We start from the raw sequence: 27,173 nt of genomic DNA, 5'->3' as shown, positions 1-27,173 counted from the left end.
TACAAAATGTAGCTAGCAGCTTTATTTGTTAATAGCCCAAAACTGGAAACAATTCAAATGTCTATCAACAGGTAAATGGATAAATTCCAGTACATCCATACAATGGACTACTAACTCAATAAAAAAGGAATGAATTACTGAAGCACACACACGGATGAATCTCCAAATAATTATGGTGAGTGAAAGAAGACACAAAAAACTATAGTATGATTCCACTTTTGGGTAATTTTGAAAAATTCAAACTAATCTGTACTGACAAAGCTGATCAGTGTTTGCCTGAGGATGTGAGGAGTAGCCAGAGAGATTATAAAAGAGCACAAAGAAGCTTTTAGGGGTGGTGGGTATATTCATTATCTTGATTGAAGTGGTTTCATGTATATACATGTCAAATTTTGCCAAATTATACACTTATTTTTAAAAAGTCATTTGCCTTTTTCACTGTACAACACTTCTGCGTATACAGTGCTGGTTAAACTGCACATGATAATGTCATCATTCTTATAGATAATGGGATGCGTGTTCGTGTATTCTTTTGTTTTAAATTTTATTTTCCAGTATGGCAAATATCTATATATATGTAAACAGTGGTGTGCTAGAGTAGAATTGCACCAGCTCACAAGAGCCAATCGAGCACATCTATTCCCAGCTCTGTGTTTAGAGGTGTTACACTGATAGCTTGAATTTGGCAGTAAGTACACCATGGAAATTGGCAAATGCTACTACAAAATCGACTTCTTCTCAGACAGCTGGTCATTAAACATTTACCAACCCACCACTAGCTATAACATACATAAACCTCAATGGAATTCTTAATTTTTAATTATGTAAAAGGATTCTGAAAACCACTGGGCTAAAAACTTACCTTTATCAAGCTATAAGTGTTACTAGGGAGAAAAGAAAAAGACACTCACCCCTATCAAGAAAATCTTTTGCAGAGACTCACACTTTAGTTACCTTGACAAATTATGCTACTGCCATTCTCCCAGGGGGCTCATTATTGAAACAATGTTTCCCCTAAAACTAAGGGGGTCTTAAATAGTTAGCTCCTTCCTGAATTTGAAGAGCACAAAGGCTGCTAGGAAAGGTGCTGCCATCTCCTCTAGCCAACACCAAGGATCCATCACCTTGCTTTCCATAGCTACTCACAGACCAAAAATGTAAGTTTAAGGTACTGCTCAAAGAACAAGTTTTCTACGTAATGGATTCCAACTCCAACAATCAGATAAGAAGTTCATGACACAGATCTATTCATATCTGGTCAATCAACCATTAAGGATACCAAGATCTGATACTTTTACTAATTGCTTTGAGATAACTTGAATATGGAAGACTTACAGCCATTCCCTTGCCTTCTGCTCGTCTATGCCAGCCTGAGTCCTTTTTGACTATTTAATATGGTGTGGAGAATACCAGCATCAGTTGATGCTCCACCATCTCAACAGAGAGCTTCCCTATCCAGGAAGGGAAAAGGCTGAAATTAAAAAAAAACAAAAAAGAATCTCCATTAAAGAATTCAGAAGGGAGTTGATTATGTTGTAGAAACATATCTTCTGTTTCATGACACGTTGGAAACATAAACATTAGGGCTTTTTCGCCTCCACTGCATAGAGGTCTGAGCGCTTCTGGCTAAAAATGGGGATTTGCTGGCGTATTTCAGCCAACTTCTTCAGGTCTGCAAAAACAGAAAAGTGCACTATTAGTAAGATGTAATTCCTTACCGACCGACGGGAATTTCTTCCCCAAACACTATGAAAACAACCAGAGCCTCAGCAAGTAATTTGCTCACAGGCCTTGTCTGGAGGCACAGACAGCCTGGCAATGCCCCTGTAGTCATTTCAAACCAAACCAAGAAAACTCAGGCTGAGATACAGCCCCACGGCTTGGCCAGAGAACCAAGGATAAATGAGGAGGGTGGGGCATAAAGGTGCCCCTCCAGGTGACAGGGTTTCACAGCTATGGAATCTGGCCTCAGAGAATGGGGACACCAGAGACCTAAACTGTGCCAGAGCTAATCTTACCTATGTCTGAATACACGATCATTTCTTCAGTGCCAGCTTTGACAAGGACCTCCCCCCTGAAAAAGATTCAGGGGAAGAATGAGTGGATTCTCTGATGTTTGCTGATATTCAGGATCTCTCTGTTTTTCCTCCTCATCTCACAGGCCAAAGGGGAAGGAATCTGAGATTTAAAACAAGAAGGTAGGGGCATAAATTCCTGTTCTACCATTGAAGTAGCTGTGTGGCCTTGTGGCAAGTCATCTGGAATCTCCATTTCCTAACCCATAAAGTGGAAATATGAGCTCTGTGAGGACTTGGTGAGAAAATTATGGAGTGTATTTTGTAACCCACAAACTGCTAGGGAATGGTAATTATTCTAAGATGTGATGGAAGAAATTTTCACATAATGAGGTATGGGGAAGTCATTCTGGCTTATACATCATTTAACTTAAACTTTATGCTAACTGGAACAGCCTGCCTTGTGGCCTATCACACATACATTGTACATCTGCTTTAATTATTAAAGAAAAGGGTGCACTGTCCAGAAGGAAAGAATGTTCGTTCTGAAGATGGAAATAAATGCCTCCCTTCCTGAGACATCAATGCTAATACTCTTTCTATATAAGGCTCCCTTCCCAAGCACCAAGGCCATACCACTTGCTGTATACATGCTGATCTTTTTTTTTTTGAAATCTTGAAAGAATGTACACCTGTTGTGTTTGACATTCCTTGTTCTGACAAGATATAAAACTGTGCCGCAAACCATGCTTCTTCAGAATAGTTCGTCAGAGCTGTGTGAGAGGCTGTCTCAAAGGCTACAGCCCTCAGTTTGGCTTGAATAAAACTCTTTTCTATTCCTATTATAGATTATTTATTATTTCTGTCGACGGATGTAAACATCTGGGAATAGAGACACCTATAACCAACAGGAAGCTCCATCTGTCTCCTCGTGAGTACATTCAAGACCCCTTTACAAGGGGAGTCTGGCTCTGTTTCTTCACACCTCCCAAGGCTGCTACCCAACCATGCGGATGGTGAGACTAGGCCTGGGCAGGGCCCAGATCTGCCTGGATCTCTGGTTTCATGCCTGCGATCCCTGGATCCCTATGTTAATGGCTTTCAGGGTTTGAGGGAAAGGTTTCAACCTATGGGGCCTGGGTAGAAATGGTAGAACCATGCCCTGGCAGGAACCCCACACTGGGAACAGCAACACTCCATAAATCTGAGGAAAAGCTGATTTGGAAAACTCTTTCCCGTGCTGAGGCTCTTGGCCCAAAACAGCTTCAGAAACATATCTGTGAAATGAAATTTCTCCAAAGCACAAAACAAAGTAATCTGATACAACAAACAATCTGACATAATAATTGGTTCCATCTACCAGATGGCCACAAATTTTTGGCACAATGAGCTACAAACACCATCATTAATGCCATTTAACTGAATCCTTTTCTAGTCTCTTCTATTTCTTTCCCATTTGCCCTGGCATTCAAAGATCTCTATGTTAACCCCAGGCGCCTATACCAACGCTGATATAAGCCAGAGGGCTCCCAAACCGAATGGGGGGGGATTCTAAAAAGGAAGAAATAAAGGTAAATCTTATACAACTACTTTGTGTCAGAGCAGCCAGCTTGATCAGTAACAGAGTTCATTAGGAGAACCAGCTGGGGAGCAGAGCTGCCCAAAAGGTCAGGAAGCTGATCACTAACATCTGCAGAGGAACCTGAGTCAAGTTTAATTCTGAAGCCAACTCAATCCTTCCAGTCTTTCAATGCCTCCCAAATCCTAGCGTGCAAGAGGCTCACTGGGACTCTCTCACTGGTCACATCTTCCAAGGCCTTCCCCACCACACACTTTAATCTGTGGGTCCTGTAAAGTCAGCAGAGAGAAACTTTAGGAACCCCACAGTGACGTTTAAGCCTTTTCAGCCTTGTTACCGGTTTATTTATCCTGAAACTGTAGAAATGCGTATCTGTGTGTGTGTGCTTATGTGTCTGTAATCATACAGACATATGAGAAGTAGTATGGAATAAATCTCAGTTCTGAATTCAAAAGTCTTGGATCCAAACACCAGTTCTAGCCACTTTATCCTGTAAACTTCAAGTCTACCATCTATAAACTGGGCTAAATAAAGATAAGTCCCTGAGAGTTCACACTGAGATTATGTGTGTGAAAGTACTATGTAAACTATACAAATGCCAGTAAGATATGTCTATTAACATATGTATCTGGGCAGACTTCCATGCTGGTTTCGCTAAGTAATAAAATGCTTTTCCCTCTCACAGAGGACAAGTTCACAGCTCCCCTTAATTCATCCCATCCTCCACTCTCCTCTAATCATTATGCAGGGAGCAAATCCTCAACCTGCAACTCATTCCTGCCCTAGGACCATTGACCCTGTCTAAATTTTAACCAAAAGCCAAGAGTTTGGGAGCCTCTTTTACTAAAACCACCCACCCGTGACTGCTGCCTTGTTTCCAAGTTTGGTTGACATTAAAAGTCACTTAGAAACTCAGAAGAGGGCTGAGGCCAAGCACTCAGTCAGGAGAGCAGGACCGTTTCTCTCTCACATGGTTTTCAAGTGGAAGCTTCTCTCACTGAGAGACCTGGAGACCTGGCAGGCATGTGGGGAGATGGGGGTGGAGGGAGGGGCGGGACCAGGCAGGAATCAGACAACCCACTTGCCCAAGTGCCATCTCCCGAGCTCCTCGTGAGCCTGTCCCTGTGTAGCCAACTCACCAAGGACTCACAACGGTGCTGTGTCCCCAGGCAACATAGGAGGCTTTGTCATCCCGGGCAGGAGATGCCGTGGCCACGTACACCTGATTATCAACAGCGCTGTAGTTAATGGACAGAAAAGAGGTAAATTATACAGTGATTACATAGATCTGTGACTTTTTATCCTAAGTGTACAGATCCTTATTTCAAAAACTAGGATAGGACAGGCTGGCTCAGATGTGGAAGAAACATCCAAAGCCACAGAACCCTCTCTTCAAAAAAGATCTTATTGCATAAGCCAGTTCTTGAGCAATTCTGCCCACCAGGGGACATGTGCCAGTGTCCGGAGACATTTTTGACTGTCACGACTAAAGGATTGCTATTGGCATCTAGTGGGTAGAGGCCAGGGGTGCTGCTAAACACCCTGCAATGCACAGGGCAGCCCCCACACCAAAGAGTCATCCAGCCCAAGATGTCAGTGCTGCCAAAGCCGAGAAACCCCGGCCTGAGCCAACCTGTAACAGTAAAGAGCAGAGCTTCTCTGGTTAATGCAGTCAAGGTGGCCAGAGAGAATGGACTGGCCTTGCTCTGGGACAACACACCTTGCAGGGCTGCAGGGCCCTTCCATGCCAATGTGGCAGCCCCATTGTCTCAAATTAGGCAAGAATTTCGGGTGGCAGCCCGGGTGCACCAAAGCCACCTGACCCAGAGCCCTCTGGGCTCAATCAACAGATTCATGCCAGACCATCCCAGTCTCTCCCAAGCTTTTCTTCCTTTCAACAAGGCAGCGTTTATTAATACTCATGGGTATCACGTACCCCTACCCCGCCTTCCATCACGCAACCAGCCAAACACTTCTACATCCCCTTCCAATAAAAATTACCATCATCTCCAGACATGAGCTAGTGGCTACCCCTGGGCGGAGAGAAGAGAGTACTGACTGGGAAGGAGCAAAAGGGAGCACTGCAAGGCACTAGAAATGTTCAAGATGTTGATCTTGGTCATAGGTGAATACATATGTAAAAACTCACTAACCTGTAAACTTAAAACTAGTACACTTTTCTGTAAGTATGTAACACCTCACTTTAAAAATCTTTTAATGAAAAAAACTCATCTCTGACCAGCATTTGTTTTGCAGAACACTTTACACAGTCACACTCCTTGCCCCTTCCATGTTACACACACCTCTGCCATCTTCCCTTCACCACTCCTCAGCCTCAGGGGACCAGGGAAACAGCAACTGTGACATGCACAACATAGCTGTGCAACGCTCAGGACTTACAAGAGCGAGAACTGATGAGTTTCTTAGCAGAGTGCCAAGACTAACAGGACACTATGGAGGATGGAGTAGGATAAACACCCAGTCTGAGCAGCACAGGGTCCACAGAGTGCAGACCACAAGTCTCTCCCTAGGGCTGTCAGGCTAAAATAACCCCTGCCTTTTCCTTGGCTTCGGACACATACATTCCGTGGGTCTCCAATTCTCTGTAAAAGTCGCTGGCAACTGTATCAGAGACACCAATCCATGCCTGAACACAGAAGAATGAAATTGCTGCCCACCTGATGCAGTGAATGCTCTTCAAAATTCAAAACTCACAGTCCCCAAAATCCATGAGACTGGTGCTGTGGCTTCTGAGGAGAAGGTGCCCTACACTAGAAGCCCTCCTTTTGGGCTGCAAGATGAAAAGAGTCACCTTTTTCAACTGCATTTGGATGCCGGGGCATTCTGAGTCAGAGGCAGCATTCCTTACGGGGAAGGTTGGTGCTTCCACCAAACTGGAAATGTTCCCACAAAGAAACACTGAGACTCCTGAAGGTGTGCTTGAGATGCTTTCTTACCGGCCTCGCTGAAGCAACTCCCAGTGGGCTGGTCCGGTGGTCAAATTAAAAGCTGCAGGATATACCAACAGCTGGCAGCCTTGGGGAGAGAAAGGCCAAAGAGCAGATGCAGGTAGACACCCAACCACACGAGCCCCTCCCTCTGTTCCTTACCCAGCAGGGACCAAACTCAAACTTCCCCAAGCATAAAAAGATTCAGCCAAGTCAGACAGGGTCAGCAGCATTAGGTATGGCTCTAAATTCCTCTAGACACACACACACAAAACATACACACAAGAAAAGTGGTATTGACAACCAAAACCACAACATGTGACTTTGCTTTAAAAAAGTGGAGAACCTGTCATTCGAATTCCTCTCAGCATCATGTGGTCAGCTCCCATGGCCAAGGACCATGTTTTGTGATGCTTGTCAATTGAAACGAGGGGCAGAGTAGGGCTCTACTACTTATTGCTAAGACTCAACTGAGACTGCCAACCCAGAGCCCTTGTGCCTCCACCTTCTGCTGAGCAGGGAGTCAAACCGTTTGCACCCACTTCACTTTCACCGACAGATAAATTGGAATCAGAGTATCTTTGGCAGTCTAGTACGTATGCTAATATTTGTTGAGTACCATATGAGGAATTCTGTAAGTCCTCTCTCCTTAATCTTCACACTGTTCCTGTGGAGATGCATATTTTTCCAGAGATTAAGTAATTTACCCAAAGTATTGTGCCAATTAAGGGGAAGAGTTGGAACCAGAACCCAAATCTTCTGATCTGACTTGGTGCTTCTCCAGGATGGTAGCATGCTCCTCTGGACCAAAATGTCACTGACTACATTTCAACTACCCAACATCTAGGACTAGTAAGTGGTGAAAGCCATGTGCACGCAGACCATTTCTACTGGGCCCCGAGTGACTCTTTCCAAACACAGTAGCCGGAAGGGCTCAAAGGGTAGAGCAGAGGTTTAGTTTAGGAGTATGGCTCCTCCCTCAGCTATGTGGCGTGTTAAATTACAACCCCCAAAAAACCATACTGTCCATATGCAGGAGAAGTCTGAGAATTCATATGGAGGTAGAGAAATTAAGACCTCTCCTCCAGGTTTTCTGACCAAGGGTTCCCTCTATCCACAAAGACCAGCCCAAATTAAACCTCCAAGCATTCACACAACATAACTGTAGTGCTGCCTTACCTCTCTGTGCATAGATTTGTGCCAGCTCTGCAAAGCGGATGTCGTAGCAGATGCCCAGGCCCACTCTGCAGTAAGCTGTTTTCCAAACAGAAAATATACAAACAAAAAGTTAAGCTCCTCCCTCATGGTGCAGCAGGGGAAAGCCTCCAAGATCTAATGATCACAAAACACTGACAGGAATACATTCATGCAGGGCCCATGGATGGAGAAAATGTATAAGCTTATTCCTGCCTGGACCTCACCTCGTGAAGACATCATTTACAACAGCAAAGCAGAGATGAGAAACTCGTTCTAACTGAATGCTTCTTATATAAGTGGGAGGTGTTCAATCGTGGCCTAATGGGTACAGGCCGGAAGCTATCATACTAATAAAAGGCTGTGACCAAATGGAAGAGCAAAACCATGTCAAACCCTCAGTTCTCCATCCAGCCCCCCTTTCTAGATCTCTGACCATTCTCTGCCCTTCTCACTTCTGGCCTTTCAGTCAGGTTTTGTAAAGAGGTTGGGAAGGGAGAGAAGTGAAAAACATAGGACTACCTGATCCTTTTCTACAGGGACTGCTAAAAGAGGTGAATTTATCTGGTACGTACGAGTATCAAATGTGGAGAAACTATCACCAGGACTCAACGTTTTAGATTCTTGAAATGTGATTTTCCCAGGAACATCAATGTCAAACAGATGGAGCTGCATCACAAATAATGGATTCGGTTACCTCTTTTCTGCAGGGTTCATGACAATAATAACAAACATCTTTCCATGGCCAGCATTGGGGGTGTTCTAAGATCAACTGTACAAACAGCACCCCCAATCTGCCCACAACCCACCCCACAAGCTGACTGACATCATATCAAAATGATTTCTAACACAGGGAACTGGAAAAATGATGCTGTAGGTCTTAGACCCTTGTTTCCTTAGTGGTGTGCAAATCAACATCTAGATTTCTTATGGAAAGCAATTAATGTGCAGCTTTTTTACTCAATATAAATGCTAAATGAAGACTTCTCAGAATCAGAATCAAACTGATACATTGGCAGAAGAGGTGGAGAGTGGGTGAGCAATCACAAATAGGTAAAATTTGCAAACCCAATGCAGCAATATATTAAAAAGAAACACATCACTTCCAAATTGGATTTATTCAAGGAAAGCCAATGTGATTTAACATTAAAAAACCAATCAATGTGATTTACCACATGAACAAAATAAAGGGGAAAAGTCATATGATCATCCTAAGAGGTGCATAATGAGCATTTGGTAAACTTCTCCATCCATTCTTATTTAAAAAACGGAACAGAAAAACTCTTCTAGGAAGGGAACCTCCTTAATCTGATAAAGAATATCTGCAAAAAAAAAATCTAAGGAAACATCATATTTAATGGTGAAACATTAAAACCCTTCTCCTATTGAGATCAAGAACAAGGTAAGTACACCTGCTATTCAACACTGTACCAGAGGTCCTAACCAAAGCAACAAGGCAAAGGAAAGGAATAAAAAGGATAAAGATTAGAAAGAAAAAATTAAAAGCCATTATTCTCAGATGATATATTTGTATACCTAAGAAATGTCAAAGGAAATATACAGATGAATTATTAGAATGAATAAGTTTACGCAAGGGTACTATATACAAGGTCAATATTTTAAAAATTAGTTCTACTTCTGTACACTAGCAAGAAACACAAAATGAAAGGGCATCAAGAAATACCAATTAGGAACAAATCTAGTAAAAGATATACAAGACTATACCCAAAAAACTATTAAAAAACTTTGAGAGAAATTAAAGAAAGCCTAAGTAAATGGAGAGAGATATATATCATATTCATGGCCTGGAAAACTCAATTCTGAAAACAAGCACTTTAAAGAGTTGGGTTAATAGCTCAATGCTGGGACTTCCGTGGTGGCTCAGTGGTTAAGAAGCCACCTGCCAATGCAGAGGACACGGGTTTGAGCCCTGGTCCAGGAAGATCCCAGATGCCGCAGAGCAACTAAGCCCATGCACCACAACTACTGAGCACCCCCTTATATTGAGACTGTGACAATATAAGTTCAATCGCCACAACTACTGAAACGCACACACCTAGAGCCCGTGCTCCGCAACAAGAGGAGCCATTACGATGAGAAGCCTGCACAACGCAACAAAGAGTAAACCCCACGCTCCGCAACTAGAGAAAGACTGCATGGCAACGAAGACCCAACACAGCCAAAAAATTAATTAATTAATTAATTAAAAAGAAATATACTTAACTTAAAAAAAAAAAGAAACATAGCTCAATGCTGGGTCCTCTTCCACTAATGGCAGAGTGGCTCCTATCAGACCAGCTTTCTCACAGATAACTATGAACTCTGGACAAAATAAAAAACACAACTACTTAAAAGCACTTGAGAATAATCAAAATCAGGCAGAAACAGAAGAGAAGTCAACACTTGGAAGAAGGGACTAGTGCTGTGTGAGTTTCCCATTTGTTTACAGCTTTTAGTTGGAGGCAAGGCCCCAGCTGTTGCTAGGAGTGGTGGTGACAACTACGCACAATCATACCAGCTGAGGAACCAGAGAATAGAGTTTCATGGCAGGTGGAAAGTGAGGGGGAAATGCTGCTGAAAAGGAGAAAGCCAAAGAACAGCCCTAAATTTTACATATAAAATCTGTCCAAATCTCTGACTAACCAATGAACTAAAGATGTGTGGGGCAAACTCCAAGCAGCCCAGCTAAAGCTAAACAACTTTACAGTAGAACAGAGCAGCTGAAGTTGCTACCCACCTCACAAAGGAAAAAGAGTTTGGTGTTTGAGTATGCCCAAATTAACTACTTGCTAAAATAAAAAATTAAACACTTTTCAGGGGAATGTAATAGAAGTTAGAATCTCAACAACATATAATCCAATATACAATCCTAATTACTAGATACACAAAGATATTACCCAAAGTCTTAAAGAAAAAGCAGCAATGGAGCAGACCCCAGTAAGACCCAGATGTGATAATTATCAAAGACTTTAAAGCAGCTATTGAAACTAAGCTCAAGAGAGTAAAGAAAAATAAGCTCTTAATGCATAAACGAACAGAAAATACAGTAGGGAATAAAAGCTATGAAAAAGAATGAAATGAAAATTTTAGAACTGAAAAATTCAACATCTGAATTTTTTAAAAATTTCACTGGATTGATTTACAGGAGAGTGGAGATTACAGAAGACAGACTCAGTGAATCTGAAGATGGGTCAATGGAAAATGCCCAGTCTGAAGAAGACAGAGATAAATCATTGAAAAACAAAAATAAAAAACAGAGCCTTGGTGACCTGGTTTGGTGAACAGTATCAAAACTGGAGTCCCATAAGAAGAGAATGGGACAGAAAAATATTTAACAAAATAATGCCCCCAAGTTTCCCAAATACAGTGAAAGACTTAAATTTTACAGATTCAAGAAACACAAAGCAGGACAAATACAAAGAAAACCATATCTAGGAATATAAGAGTCAAAATAGTGAGAACTAAAGATTATGAAAAGACCTTGAAGGCAGGTAGAGAAAAACATGAATTGCATGCAGAAGAACAATACTAATTATCACTAACTTCATATCGGGGGTAGAAAAAGAGGCTAGAAGATAACTGAATAATAACATCTTTCAAACTTCTGAGGAAAAAAAGAAAACTGTCAACCCAGAATTCTATTCCACCAAAAATCTTTTTTTTTTTTTTTTTTTTTTTTGCGGTACGCGGGCCTCTCACTGTTGTGGCCTCTCCCGTTGGGGAGCACAGGCTCCGGACGCGCAGGCTCAGCGGCCATGGCTCACGGGCCCAGCCGCTCTGCTGCATGTGGGATCTTCCCGGACAGGGGCACGAACCCATGTCCCCTGCATCAGCAGGCGGACTCTCAACCACTGCGCCACCAGGGAAGCCCCACCAAAAATCTTTTTTAAGAATAAAGGCGGGACTTCCCTGGTGGTCCAGTTGTTAAGAATCCACCTTCCAATGCAGGGGACGCAGGTTTGACCTCCGGTCGGGGAAATAAAATCCCACATGCTGTGGGGCAACTAATCCCCGTGCACTCTAGAGCCTGCACGCCACAACTAGAGAGGAGCCCGCGCGCCACAACGAAAGATGCCGCAATGAAGATCCCATATGCTGCAACTAAGACCCGACGCAGCCAAATAAATAAGTATTTAAAAAAAAAAGAATAAAGGCAAAGTAAAGGTATATTCATAAATAAAAACTAAGATAATTCATAGCTAGCAGAGCCTCACTACAAAAATGCTAAAGGAGGTCTTTTTGTTTGAAGATAAACATACCAGACAGAACTAAGATCTTCAGGAAGAAAAGAAAAACACTAGAAATGGTAAGTATTTGGGTAAACACAAAATATTTCTCTCTTAATTTCTTTAAAATACACATGACTACTTAAATTAAAAATTAGTGTTTTGTGGGATTCATAATGTATATAGATGCAATATGTATGAAAACCATACCATAAAGAAATGACCTATACAATTGCAAGATTCTTAAATTTCACATGAAGAAATATATTATTAACTAAGTAGACTGTGACAATATAAGCGTGTATATTGTCACAGGGCAACAACTTAGGGGAAAAAAAGCAAACTACTACTCAACCCAAAAGAATGCAGGAAAGAGGAACAAAGGGAAAAAATAATTAAATGTCTATCTGCTTAAAATCCAACCATATCAATAATTACATTAAATATAAATAGAGTAATCACTCCAGTTAAAAGGCAAAGATTGTCAGAATGAAAAAAAAGCAAGACCCAACTACATGCTGTCTGCAAGAGAAGCATTTTAAATATAAAGAGACATATAGACTGAAAATAAAAGATTAGTAAAAGATGTACCATACAAGCAGTAAGTATAAGAAGGCTAGAGTGGCTATAGTAATATCAGAGCTAAACCTCAAGACAAAGAGTACTACAATGAAAAAAAAAAAAGACATATAATGATAAAAGAGTCAACTTACCAAGAAGACTTAACAATCCTAAATGTATATGCATGCACTTCTACTGCAAAGATGTCAGCTCTCCCCAAAGTTGGATCACTGTATGTTCAATACCATCCTAATCAAAATTCCTGTAGGTTTTTCCTTGGCTGAAATCGATAGGCTGAGCCTACAATTTATATCAAAATGCCAACAGCCAAGAATAGCCACCTGTGCCAACTAATCAAATGCCTGATGTGTGTACCATATGATGAGAGTTACTGGGAACTTCAAAGCAAATTCTCAGGAGGCAATGAGACTTGCCACATTCTCTACTTACCTTTCTGTGCTTTACCAGTAAAGTTCCATCGGGCCCAAACACGGCACAGGTATTATATAATTTCCCAGCATCCTCTTCAGGAATGGAACCTTTCATTGAGAGGAGAAACACACAGACATAGAAAACACTCTGAATAAAGCATTCTTTTATGATAACAGGACAAAGGCTTGATAAAGTTTACTATCTTCTTGGGTCCACAATAAAGTTTACTATCTTCTAAGGGTTAATCATGTTTTTTTCTTCTTGAATATGATTTTTCAGAGACCAACTTCAGAGTGTAGGTGAAATATAATTAGGTTAGATGCCAAAGAAAGGTTTCAAAAATAACCAAACTGTTTCTGAATTCAGCTTTGATCTTGAGCAACACTTCATCTGAAGCATTGGTGCAACACGGGGAATTCACTGTTGCTCAACTTAAATTCACCAGGTCCTGCAACATAACTGTATCCAAAAAGGTCTTGAGGTGGGAATGTAAGCCAGTCTTTCCATCACTGAATATGGTTCCTGCAATTCTATCTCTTCTTGCTTTGCCTTCTTTTCTCCTCCTCTTATTCATTTCTAATTCTTACTATATGATAATAGAGAAATAATTTTGTTTGCTATGTTAAACAGTTTTATTGTATTTTTATTTAAACAAACAGAACACTTTATTTAAACAAAACCACATAAATAAAGCTACTTTTTTAAAATTGAAGTATACTTGATTTACAATATTATACTAGTTTCAGGTATACAACATTGTGATTCAATGTATTTTTTTAGATTTTACTCCATTTAAAGTTATTACAAAATAATGGCTCTATTTATCCGTGCTGCACAATATAACCTTGTTGCTTATTTATTTTATACATAGTAGTTTATATCTCATAATCCTCCATCCTTATATTCCCCCTCCCTCCTTCCCTCTCCCCACTGGTAACCATTAGTTTGTTCTCTCTGTGAGTCTGTTTCCATTTTGTTATATACATTCCTTTGTTTTCTTTTTTTAGATTCCACATGTAAATGATAGCATTCAGTATTTGTCTTTCTCTGTCTGACTTAATTCACTAAGCCTAATACTCTAAGCTACCTTTGATGTATGCGGCCTCTTTATGGGAAAAAAAATAATCTTAACACTATATTAATGAAAGACATTCAGATATGGTTTCTCTTTCCACCTGCCCCTGTACTTCCAACTCCTTCTCCAGAGAAAATTATCATCAGTTTGGTGTGTGTCCTTCTACAGTATTTACTATGTCTTACATACATAAATACATATAAAAATATACAACCTTCTTTTGTGTGGGGCATTCATCTGTATGGAAGTACCTGTTCATTTCATATTAAACTTGCTCTTTTTCCACTGAACAGTGTGTCTCAAAGATCCTTCTGCATTCCTAAATACAGATCTACCTCATTCTTTTTTTTTTTTTGCGGTACGCGGGCCTCTCACTGTTGTGGCCTCTCCCGTTACGGAGCACAGGCTCCGGACGCGCAGGCTCAGCAGCCATGGCTCACGGGCCTAGCCGCTCCGTGGCATGTGGGATCTTCCCGGACAGGGGCACGAACCCGTGTCCCCTGCATTGGCAGGCGGACCCTCAACCACTGCGCCACCAGGGAAGCCCCTACCTCATTCTTTTTGATAGCTAATTTGTATTCCATGATTTAAATGTAACAACAAAAGTTACTCAGATGTTTTTAATGTTTAGGCCATTATACCTTGAGGGTAGGAAGTTACCTCCAATGACATATATGCTGCACTTCTTTGCTACTTCAGAAAGCTTCTGTGTGGAGTCACCAGGAATTTTCTCTGCATATTCAGGAAAATATTTCGTACCATATGGAGAATTAAAGCATTCCTAGAATAATGTTGGAAGAGAAAAAGGGGGAAAAAACACCAAAACACCCAACTCACTTTAAAGTTCTGCTGTAAAAAGACATAGCTCTCAAAGGGGTAAAACACAGCTGATAAGAAAAACATGGACACCTCAGGGCTAAAGAGCCTGTGGACACAGACAGGACTCAGCCCCTGACTCAGGTGGGGCTGGAGGAGACAAGTCAGCGTGCTATCCCAGATCCTGGTCACCTTGGCAAAAGACCGCACTTGCCTCTCCCTGAGTCCGCAGGAGAACTACGCCTTCCCAGCCTTGGGCACCCAGGCCCCACTACCACTGGGCTTACGCATAGGACTTTGGGCATTAGGATGACTCCATAGTCTCAGTACTATATCATTAACTATGTAAAGTAATAAAGCCTGTGTTTTTTAAAAATACAGAAGCTTTGAAAGCCACAGAGGTTAGGGTGTTTCCTCATGTATAAAATGATCTATTTCTAAGCTCCCTTCCAGCACTATCATTCTGATCCTGCAAAATCTCTCACTCCCCTGAATATGTCTCAACAGCTCTGTGATAAAAGAAAAGCAAAACTACTAGATTTCGACTCTAGTTCATTCATTTCGCATTTACTGAGATTGCCTGTGCACCAGGCACTGCGCTAGGAAACTCAAGGCCGAGGATCACCAACTTGTACAAAACACGTGTTAGGTAGAGGGGAATTCAAGTGCTTTCACTCCTGGCCTTTAGACTCTTTTACCCCTAGCAACTTAAACCAACAAGAACCCGTTATCAGATGCAAGTACAGGTGAGTCCCATGGTGCAAAATTAAGATCTCGAGCTCCCTTGTTGAAGATTCCTACTCACTGGCCACGTTGTAATGGCCTGGAGCCTAAAATAAAATATAAGGTAGCCCTGAAAATTCTCCAGGGTTTGCAAACGGCTGCCTCCTCCCCATAGTGGGGTACTGGGTGGTCGGGAATAGTTCTCCCACTGACCCCAGCAGGCCTCTGCCAGTAGATGCATGTCCTGACACGTGCAGGACCTTCTCTGGGGCTGACCCTGTATTTGCTGACAAACAAATGTGGCGCAATCTTCAGCTGATTCTGTTCTAAAAGAGATGACGTAGGAGACAGATGCAGAGTCCTACTGGCTTACCACACTTTGGAAGATACCACAGACTTCCTAAATGTCTCTAACAATTTTCAGTTTTCAACAACTTTCAACAATTTTTTTAAATGCTGGAAGCTTAGCGCTAAAATCAATATGTCCTGGTCCTGTAAAGACTAAAGTACACAAGGAAAGAAGGTAAATATCTGAGGCACTGAGTATTTTAGCTTTAGGTTAAGTCCCTCAGCCTACTAGGCTTCTGAACAGAGTAGGTGACCTAAATTAAAAACCTGTAAGCATGCAGGCACATCTTATCACAAAGACTCTTGCTAGGGTCATCTTCCAGACAAGCATGGAACAATCCTGGGGCCCCACAGGACCTTGCTGGACCCCAGGACACAGAAGGACAACCAGAGCTAGCGGACATTATTCTGCTGGGACAACAGTTCCCAGAAAGGGGTGGCTGCCTCCATACTTACTGGCAGAGAAACTATTTTGGCTCCTTGCTTTGCTGCCTCCCAGATAAGGCCACAGGCTCGAGTGAGGTTATCTGATTTGACGGAAGAAACTTGAAGCTGGATGAGGGCCAAGCGGAAAGCTGAGGATGAAGATAAAACAAAACAGCTGTCAGAAGATCTGACTGCTGAATCACACAGAGCAGCATTTCTCAATGGAAGGTTAATTTTGCCCCCCAAGGCATCTGGCAATGTCTGGAGACATTGTTGATGGTCACAGCTAATGCAGTACTACTGGCATCTAGTGGGCAGAGGTCAGGGACACTGCCAAACATGCCATAATGCACAGGACAGTCCCTGACAAGAAAGAATTATCCAGTCCTAAATGTCAATAACGCTGAGGTTGAGCAACCCTGAGACAGAGCACATCCGTGGGCAAAGCCCATTCCAGGCACAAGAATCTGAAGTGAAGCAGGCAGGGCCAGCTTCTGCCTTACAAGTGAGAATGTGGCTTGAAGAAAGAAGACTAGGTCTGAGTACGCGACTATCCCTTATTATGTGAACTCCGGCCTCCAGTCTATCCCCAGTCCAGACGCTGAGCACCTCCCAGCGTAGCAGGTGAAATCCCTTTGGAAGTCTGCTCCACCGTGAGTTGGGGCAGCAGGCCCATGGGAAGTGGACATGCCTGTCTCGAAGTCCCCGTCACCAGCTGGGACACAGTGCACTGGTCCAGCTGCAGGTAGAGGGGGAGCCTGGCAACCAGTGGGCTGCACGTGTGCCTAGTCACAGGGCAGGGCCCCTGGGCAGGTCTGCACTCACCCCATGAGTATTCCCGTGCCCAAAGGAGCACAACATTAAGTAGCAAATGAAAAATACCATGAGAGGTTGAGGGAAACACTGTGGAAGGAAAACCGAACAGCGTTTTTTCCTGCTATCTGAACAAGCGGCTCCACATTTTCACTGGAGACTCAGTCCCACATGTTATGTGGCCAGCTCTGCCAACCAGACCTGCTGTCAGCCTTGGGGCAAGCAGGTTAGCGGCTCCTCCAGGCTTACTCCTTCCTTGAGGTAGTAGCCACACCCTACATTTGCTTTTCCTATAGAGTTCTCTTTTAGCTCTTACAGTAATCACCTTTTACTGGTTAATAGTCCTTTATATGAATTCTTTTCCTGTTCAAGTGACTGGTGTGGTTTCCGAGTCCTGCCTGGACCCTGACTGACAGTTTTTGCTTATGGTCTGATGAAAGGCTACATTAAAGGTTCCAAACCATTTCGTAACCCACAAAGTTTTGCAAAACTTCAGGAATTATCAGTAATGGCCTGGCCTCGCTTCCCTACCTGGCCTCTGCTGTGGAGTCTGAAATCCCACCATTCGTGACTTCTCTCTCTGGGTCTCTCCTGTAGCTGTAAAAACATCCCCAGAGAGGCAACACTGACAGACCCTAGCCTTTGATGAAGGCCTGTTTGGCTCAGGGTTAACCCCAAAAGTAGGAAAACTCAGATGTTCCATTCCTTGGCTTCTCCTAAATATACTGAGAGGAACTAAATTTAACCCGGAATGCAGTTTGTCAAATAGTTTCAAAGACTGGATGAAAACCAAACAGGAAACAAAAGCTGGGATAATTACTTTGGGGCAAACAGCCTGAGCTGTCACTAAAACATCACAGACCAACTAAAGGTCTCCACTGTAACTTAGAAGCTGGGTTTGTCTCTGCTTCTGAAGGAGGGTAAGATGAAGTCCACCATGGTTCTGTTGATGGCTTCCTTTCTCGCCCATCACACCCAGAAAGGCAGCTGTCCTGCACCAGGCTTGGGACTGCCCGACATGCTGCAAAGCACCCGCTCCACAGGGGGGCTGAAGCCGGACAATTCCACCACTGGGGAGTTCCCTGAGGCTGAGGACGAGACACTAGTCACTTCATCTCCTCAGCAGTAAAATGAAACTACTTTTCATTGTCAGGTCCCTGGCTGTACTAATATTCATTGTATTCTAAAAATTAGGGACTTACCAAGGGGAACAAAGGATAAAATATCTTAACTGAAGGGACCAACATGGAAACAGCAGAAGGAACAGGCAGATCCTTTACACATGGAAGCATCTGTGAGGTATCATTAACAGTATCTCGTAGATGAGGAAACAAGAAGCTTGCAGAGGAAAAGCTGCACGAAGACAGTCAACAAAGTGAGTGGCACAGCCAGAAGCAAGCCAAAATCTGGACTGTAGACAGAATGAGCACCTTGTTTGTTTTTGGGTGGGTGGGGCTGAGGTCACGTAACTTGAAAACATTCCTCAAGGGAGTCAGATCAACACCACCCTCAACCCCACCAAGAACCACAGCTCTCAAGTCCATCAGCCTCTTCTGAAAGAGACAGTCACACTCAGAGGGAGGTGTGTAAAAGGACTTTTTTTTTTTTTCTTTTTTGACTGCATTGGGTCTTCTTTGCTGTGCACAGGTTTTCTCTAGTTGCAGCGAGCGGGGTCTTCTCTCGTTGCGGAGCACGGGCTCTAGGTGAGGGGGCTTTAGTAGTTGTGGCGCACGGGCTTAGCTGATCTGCGGCATGTGGGATCTTCCTGGACCAGGGATCGAATCTGTGTCCCCTGCAATGGCAGGTGGATTCTTAACCACTGCGCCACCAGGCAAGTTCCTAAAAGGACTTCTATACCCTGATCCTGAGGGTTCATTCAGCCACCAACTTGCACTGCGCTCCAGGAGGTTGAAATGAAAAACAGAGAGCACTTCCACAAAACTTACCATCTTGAGGGAGCTTCACTAGCCCTTGATAGGAACAGTTTATGTCCATTTTATTTCTTTTTTTTTTAAGGGTTTCAAAATAACATTTATTTCTTAAAAATGTCCATTTTAAAGGACAGGAAACTGAGGTTCAGAGAGATCAAATGACTTGTTGACATGGGCTGAGCTAAGGCTGTAATAATCCCGGTCTCCAGACTTTGAGCCTAGAGCACTCCACTGCCTCATGTAAAAGAATCAGGCAAAGATCTGGGAACAAACACAGCTAGAAACTCATCGCTGGGGCTGATCCAGAATGGGGATGTGTAAGTAACATGTAATACCTAACCTGAAAGCTCAAGGTCCAGGTGCAGAAAAAACTTGCCCAGTTTTTTTTTTTTTTTCCCCCAAGAGAAGTGGGCATTCTGCAGTGGGTGTGAGGGGGGCTCACTGTGGAGCAAATTAATCAGTCCTCTTACCACAAAAGCACAAATCAAAGAAAACAGGTGCTTCATTTTCACCTGACAGGACTCAAATTACAAATAATCAGGGTTGGTGCCTTTGCAAAACTCACGTTCAAAACTAAATCAAACTACCACTGGAATTTTTCACAGAACTAGAACAAAAAATTTCACAATTTGTATGGAAACACAAAAGACCCCAAATAGCCAAAGCAATCTTGAGATGAAAAACGGAGCTGGAAGAATCAGGCTCCCTGACTTCAGACTATACTACAAAGCTACAGTAATCAAGACAGTATGGTACTGGCACAAAAACAGAAAGATAGATCAATGGAACAGGATAGAAAGCCCAGAGATAAACCCACGCACATATGGTCACCTTATCTTTGATAAAGGAGGCAGGAATGTACAGTGGAGAAAGGACAGCCTCTTCAATAAGTGGTGCTGGGAAAACTGGACAGGTACATGTAAAAGTATGAGATTAGATCACTCCCTAACACCATACACAAAAATAAGCTCAAAATGGATTAAAGACTTAAATGTAAGGCCAGAAACTATGAAACTCTTAGAGGAAAACATAGGCAGAACACTTTATGACATAAATCACAGCAAGATCCTTTTTGACCCACCTCCTAGAGAAACGGAAATAAAAACAAAAATAAACAAATGGGACCTAATGAAACGTCAAAGTTTTGCACAGCAAAGGAAATCATAAACAAGACCAAAAGACAACCCTCAGAATGGGAGAAAATATTTGCAAATGAAGCAACTGACAAAGGATTAATCTCCAAAATTTGTAAGCAGCTCATGCAGCTCAATAACAAAAAAACAAAGAACCCAATCCAAAAATGGGCAGAAGAGCTAAACAGACATTTCTCCAAAGAAGATATACGGATTGCCAACAAACACATGAAAGAATGCTCAACATCATTAATCATTAGAGAAATGTAAATCAAAACTACAATGAGATACCATCTCACACCAGTCAGAATGGCCATCATCAAAAAATCTAGAAACAATAAATGCTGGAGAGGGTGTGGAGAAAAGGGAACACTCTTGCACTGCTGGTGGGAATGTGAATTGGTACAGCCACTATGGAGAACAGTATGGAGGTTCCTTAAAAAACTACAAATAGAACTACCATATGACCCAGCAATCCCTCTACTAGGCATATACCCTGAGAAAACCATAATTCAAAAAGAGTCATGTACCAAAATGTTCATTGCAGTTCTATTTACAATAGCCCGGAGATGGAAACAACCTGTGTCCATCATCGGATGAATGGATAAAGAAGATGTGGCACATATATACAATGGAATATTACTCAGCCATAAAAAGAAACGAAATTGAGCTATTTGTAATGAGGTGGATAGACCTAGAGTCTGTCATACAGAGTGAAGTCAGAAAGAGAAAGACAAATACTGTATGCTAACACATATATATGAAATTTAAGAAAAAAAAATGTCATAAAGAACCTAAAGGTAAGACAGGAATAAAGTCACAGACCTACTAGAGAATGGACTTGAGGATACGGGGAGGGGGAAGGGTAAACTGTGACAAAGCGAGAGAGAGGCATGGACATATATACACTACCAAACGTAAGGTAGATAGCTAGTGGGAAGCAGCCACATAGCACAGGGAGATCAGCTCGGTGCTTTGTGACAGCCTGGAGGGGTGGGATAGGGAGGGTGGGAGGGAGGGGGACGCAAGAGGGAAGAGATATGGGAACATATATATATGTATAACCGACTCACTTTGTTATAAGCAGAAACAAACACACCATTGTAAAGCAATTATACTCCAATAAAGATGTAAAAATAGAAAACATAAAATGGTCATATCATGAAGCACTATGCAGTAGATAAAAGGAATGAACTGGATTTAAGTAGACATATGTCAAAACCAGAATGAATCCAAGAGCTAAGTTGCAGAAAACCGGAAAATTCATTTACATAAAAACTCATTAAAACAAAACAAAACTCATGGGACTTCGCTGGTGGTACAGTGGTTAAGAAATCGCCTGCCGATGCAGGGGACATGGGTTTGAGCCCTGGTCTGGGAAGATCCCATATGCTATGGAGCAGCTAAGCCCGTGAGCCACAACTACTGAGCCCGTGAGCCACAACTACTGAGCCCGTGAGCCACAACTACTGAAGCCCTGCTCCACAACAACAGAAGCCACCGCGATGAGAAGCCAGCGCGCAGCAATAAAGACCCAGTGCAGCCAAAAATAAATAAATTTATTTTAAAAAAAAACTCATACAACAAATGCATTTACCAGGGGCCTGACCTAATCTTTAAGGGGTAGATGAGGAAAGCTTCCCTGAGCATGTGACAATATTGCCTGCTCTTTCAGCCAAACATGGACGGAACATGCCTGCCATGGACACAATCCTGAATAAATAAGTTTATGCCAATGGTCTGCAGCAAAGGACATCAGATGTGACTTTTACTATCTAAAGCTTGCTCAACTGCCATAGCTTGGGCAGGCTGCCATGAACTTAAGACTAAACCAGCTGGTAAAAAAATGGAGCCCAGGACAGGTCCTGTCCTCCTCACCAGAGATCTGGAGGTCATAAATAATAAAGCAAATTGAGAATACAGGGGAAAAAAAAAAAAAAAAACCTCTTAGAGGAAAAAATAGGCAGGACACTGTATGACATAAATCACAGCAAGGTTCTTTTTGACCCACCTCCTAGAGAAATGGAAATAAAAAAACAAAAATAAACAAATGGGACCTAATGAAACTTCAAAGCTTTTGCACAGCAAAGGAAATCATAAACAAGACCAAAAGACAACCCTCAGAATGGGAGAAAATATTTGCAAATGAAGCAACTGACAAAGGATTAATCTCCAAAATTTGTAAGCAGCTCATGCAGCTCAATAACAAAAAAACAAAGAACCCAATCCAAAAATGGGCAGAAGAGCTAAACAGACATTTCTCCAAAGAAGATATACAGATTGCCAACAAACACATGAAAGAATGCTCAACATCATTAATCATTAGAGAAATGCAAATCAAAACTACAATGAGATATCATCTCACACCAGTCAGAATGGCCATCATCAAAAAAATCTAGAAACAATAAATGCTGGAGAGGGTGTGGAGAAAAGGGAACATTCTTGCACTGTTGGTGGGAGCGTGAATCGGTACAGCCACTATGGAGAACAGTATGGAGGTTCCTTAAAAAACTACAAATAGAACTACCATATGACCCAGCAATCCCACTACTGGGCATATACCCTGAGAAAACCATAATTCAAAAAGAGTCATGTACCAAAATGTTCATTGCAGTTCTATTTACAATAGCCCGGAGATGGAAACAACCTGTGTCCATCATCGGATGAATGGATAAAGAAGATGTGGCACATATATACAATGCAATATTACTCAGCCATAAAAAGAAACGAAATTGAGCTATTTGTAATGAGGTGGATAGAGTCTGTCATACAGAGTGAAGTCAGAAAGAGAAAGACAAATACTGTATGCTAACACATATATATGAAATTTAAGAAAAAAAATGTCATAAAGAACCTAAGGGTAAGACAGGAATAAAGTCACAGACCTACTAGAGAATGGACTTGAGGATACGGGGAGGGGGAAGGGTAAACTGTGACAAAGCGAGAGAGAGGCATGGACATATATACACTACCAAACGTAAGGTAGATAGCTAGTGGGAAGCAGCCACATAGCACAGGGAGATCAGCTCGGTGCTTTGTGACAGCCTGGAGGGGTGGGATAGGGAGGGTGGGAGGGAGGGAGACGCTAGAGGAAGGAGATATGGGAACATATGTATATGTATAACTGATTCACTTTGTTATAAAGCAGAAACAAACACACCATTGTAAAGCAATTATACTCCAATAAAGATGTAAAAAAAAAACTCAATCTAAAACCTAGCAACAGTCTCCAAGAATCCCACGGGACAAAGTTTCACATTTGAAGAAGTATCATAATTACTGAAAGTGCACAGTCTTCGGGTCGCTGAGCGGGGGCAGCGGTGAGAAACAGGCAAGAATCACAGGGAGGGTGCGGAAGTGGCATTTTAAATGAGCACCTGCCCCCGCCCTTTCCCGCGCAGGTGAATCTGGAGTAGGGGCGCCCGGAACGCACCTGGAATCTCTGCCTTCCGTTTCACACAAGCCCAGTGGGACGTAAGGCGCGGGCCCTTCCGGCACGCAGGCCCAACGCTCCCGCGGCCCCGCCGGCCCTCCCGGAAGCCCGGAATCCCCGACGTGCACCGCGCCGTGCTCCGCGGCCTCCCCTCACCGCCCTGCCCGCGCCCACCGGCCTCGCCGCTCGGGCCCCCAGCCCTGCGGCCACTGGAGCAAGGAAGGCCATGGGCGCGGCGGGGACACGACGCGGAGGCGAGGGGCTGAGCCGGCGAGACCGTCCGCTGGCGCCGCGCCCGAAGCCTCCCTCCAGCCCGAGCTCGGGCCGCGGCGCTACTTACTAGCCATGGCTCTGCCAGGAAGCACCACTGGCACCGGAGCCTGAACGGAGGTCTGTGGGTCACCGCGCCGGCGCCGCGAGGGGCGGTGCCGCAGCGTCCGAGGATCCGCCCCCGCCCCGCCCCGCCCCGCCTCGTCTCCTGGCCTGCTGTCTCCGCGGAGAGGGTGTTTTCTTTCCAGCAAGCCTCAAACACCTATTAATCGCCCGCTGTTTATGTAACATCCTTGTAGTCAGATCCTCGAAAGGCAAGGGACGACCAAAATCCGGGTGGTGCACTAGTCAATGTTTAACAACCGGCCTCTTCGATTCTCAGCGAAAGAACTGAGCCTCTTGCCAGTTGCATCACCTCTGTGGCCAGGGGAAATACCAGAGGCTGATTGCCTTGGGCTATTTGAACAAGTCGCCGTGACGAGGATAGAATTATCTAGGTTAATTTAGGCACTCAAGACAACAGTGGGATTGGACTACAAGGCTGCTACGTGATTGGGGAGGGGAAAAGAGAAACTGGGTTCAGACAGAATATCCTCAACAACAATTCAGTCCTCTAATATGCTGAAATCTGCTAATAATGTTTCAGGATACTTGCACTTATTAGTCAGGATTGCTTTCTGATTTTTGTGTTTGTGCTTTTGTCAGGCTTGGGGATCAAAGATCATAAGACGAATAAAGTTTGCTATTCTTAATACTCTGGAATAAACTATATTGAAATGTATCTTAGTTTTTAAAAGGACACTTTATATAAAAAACATTCTGGGGACAATTAGGGACATTTAAATATGAACTGGATATTTGATGCTTTAATGAATTTTGTGTGATAACTGTGATTATGCCAGACATTGTCTTCACTCTGAGGAGATGCATGCTGAAGTATTTAGGGGTGAAGTGTCAGAATGTCTGACTTGAAAATGTGCTTATATAGAGATAAACCAAATATGGCAAAATGTTAATTATTAAATCTAGGAGGAGGATATATAGCTGTTCATGGTACTATTTTAAGACTTTTTAAAAGTTTAAATTTTAACACTTTCATAGTAAACTCAAGGGGAAATGCATAGCAATTATGGGGTTTTTGAAGCTTTAACAGACTATCTGGACCTGGCTTGGCAGCAGAAAGATCTTTAATAACGTTTTAAATTCTGCTATACTTATAGCCTTTTGAGGTTCCTTATTCAATATTAGCCTCTTACAATCTGTAAAAAAAAAAAAAAAAAAAGTCACCCTTCATTTAGACTTGGAAGTTTATTGGCATAAAGTTGTATCCAACAATGGTTCCAAACATGGCTGGACATGTTATTGGAACATCCAGGTAGAGATGCCCAGTAGGCGGTTGGACATAAGCCTCAAGCTCAGATGCCCAGCCTGGAGACTGATTTAGGAGTCATCAGAAGGTTAGACCAAGATGGAGCTCTGAATGCAAATGACAACAACTCAAGTGGACTGTGAGAGGCACAGGCAGAAGAGGGGCCTGTGAAGCCTGGGAAAGAGCCATCCAAGAGGCAGGAGAAGACCATCAAGCCCAAGAACCGGTGGGTGCTGTGTTCCTTACATCCCATGCAGGGAAACTGCCAACCCGGATTCTAGAGAAGAGGAAAGTAATAAAAATGAAAACTGTTTTTGCGCTTTCCCTTAGAACTTTCTGGGCATAATAGAAAAGCTAGATGCTGGGTTCCAGTTCTGGCTCTGCCACTTATTTTATGTTAACACCCTAGGGCAAATCACCTCACTCTCAGGACCTTGTCATCATGTGTAATACAAAAGGATTTAGAGGCAGAAGGAGAGAGGCAGGTGAGCTGAGTTTGTGCAGCCCTTCCACCACTCCACTCCCTGCCCCTTCAACCGCAGCAGCTCTGCCTGCGTGTTTCCATATTCCCTTTCATCAGACATTTGAAAAGCAGGCGAAGAGGAAAATCACTACACTAGATGGATCTCTAAAAACCTAGCTAAAATTCTGCTGTTGCCAACCATGTCTCACCGCTTTAATGTCCATGTCCAGGCTGGTACTGATCAGATTCCCATTTTTACTCCAGAGGACCTATTCCACCATCTCCAGCCATCTCTATTTACATGTCTTGATACCAGTTCAAACTCAACTGTCTGAAACTAAATTTATCCCCTCTAAAAGAGCTTCTCATCCGCACTTTCCTCTTTCACTCACAGGCACCACCCTTTATACTGTTTTCCAGTTCCCTCTGCTCCCCATCCCCTCCTCCCAAAAATCTAAGTCACTTCTGTGTCTTTCAAGTCTTTTACCCCCAACCTCTGGCTAGCGACAGGGCGCTTCTTATTCTCCTGAAGCACCCCTTGATTGCTGCCCCTTTTTCTGTCCCCACGACCACCATCCACAGCAAGGTCTTCCTCATTTTGGGAAGACTACTACAGGCAACTCATAACTGGTCTCCTTTCCACCAGCATCTTACCCTCTAGTCAATCCTTCGTAGTATTAGGCAAGTTCGTCTGGGGGAACATGAGTTCAATTTTGGGGGTGAGGTAGGTATACAAATGACTAAGAGAGATGAAGGACTGAAAATCAGGAGGAGGAATTGGAATCATCTGCACCAGAAAAAGAGAAGAAACTTTAAGAGTGGATGAGATCCTAGAAGAATGTTTGATACTACAAAAAACAAAAGACTCAAACTTGGGAATTATCATATTGGGTTTAGAGCTTTGCACAGGGTGAGAGTCGAAGGAGAGGGGTGGTGTGTGTATGTAAATGTATGTATAACTGCTTCTAAATTTCTGATGCAATTGTCTACAAATCAGAAGACCAGAGTTAAAAACTTTGCTTCATCACCGAAAGGCCATGTAACTTTGGGCAAGTTATTAGCAGCATAGGGATAGCAACTTAAAATACCTACATGGACTAGAAAGGTACCTATGGAGTGAAGCTGGTGACCTGAAGAGAGAAAAGTGAGCAGTGACCTGATAGAGGCCCCTAGCTCTGGCCTACTGTTTCCAGACCCCAACAAAGAAGTCAGGCATAGCCTATCAGTCATGAGCATGAACTCTGGAATTGGATGGTCTGGTTTTAAATCCTGGCTCTAACACTTATTTGCTATATATCTTAGAAATAGTTATCCTCTTTGTGCCTTTATTTCTTCACCCATAATATGGGGATAATATCACACATAGCCTAAGACTGTTGTGAGGATCACACTATGACCAACTGGGATTTACCCCAGGA

The 27,173-nt window shown here is 42.9% G+C and overlaps 2 protein-coding genes across 3 annotated transcripts in view; both read right to left on the bottom strand.

Moving 5' to 3' along the window:
• Positions 1-24,696, bottom strand: NIT2 (nitrilase family member 2). Of its 2 annotated transcripts, XM_060010546.1 has the most exons (10): positions 23,994-24,686; positions 16,374-16,492; positions 14,691-14,811; positions 12,974-13,062; positions 8,312-8,405; positions 7,722-7,796; positions 6,552-6,630; positions 4,734-4,832; positions 2,019-2,074; positions 1-1,672 (listed from the first exon to the last, which is right to left on the bottom strand). In XM_060010546.1, exons 1-10 carry the CDS (start codon positions 23,998-24,000, stop codon positions 1,581-1,583), a joined length of 831 nt encoding a protein of 276 aa, XP_059866529.1. In that variant the 5' UTR covers positions 24,001-24,686; the 3' UTR covers positions 1-1,580. The 2 variants fall into 2 exon arrangements, with proteins under 2 accessions (XP_059866529.1, XP_059866530.1); XM_060010547.1 differs by lacking the exons at positions 1-1,672; positions 2,019-2,074 and adding an exon at positions 2,075-2,178 and having other exon boundaries at positions 23,994-24,696.
• Positions 24,697-25,210: 514 nt separating this feature from the next.
• Positions 25,211-27,173, bottom strand: part of TBC1D23 (TBC1 domain family member 23) — a 67,031-nt gene continuing 65,068 nt past the window's right edge. Inside the window, exon 19 of the mRNA XM_060010542.1 lies at positions 25,211-25,569. Within this exon, the coding sequence (XP_059866525.1) occupies positions 25,503-25,569 (67 nt within the window). The 3' untranslated portion in view covers positions 25,211-25,502. The remainder of the gene's footprint in view (positions 25,570-27,173) is intronic.

The sequence above is a fragment of the Delphinus delphis genome, chromosome 4 (genome assembly GCF_949987515.2).
Source record: "Delphinus delphis chromosome 4, mDelDel1.2, whole genome shotgun sequence".
Taxonomy (NCBI): Eukaryota; Metazoa; Chordata; class Mammalia; order Artiodactyla; family Delphinidae; genus Delphinus; species Delphinus delphis.
This window is presented reverse-complemented; position numbering and strand designations above follow the sequence as displayed.

Excerpts from the sequence above, each read along its gene's own strand:
- NIT2 (XM_060010546.1), bottom strand. Across the intron at positions 14,812-16,373 it reads CCAAAATAGTTTCTCTGCCA|GAATGCTTTAATTCTCCATA; the intron begins GTAAGTATGGAG and ends ACATTATTCTAG. Across the intron at positions 2,075-4,733 it reads AGCACCGTTGTGAGTCCTTG|GGGGGAGGTCCTTGTCAAAG; the intron begins GTGAGTTGGCTA and ends AATCTTTTTCAG.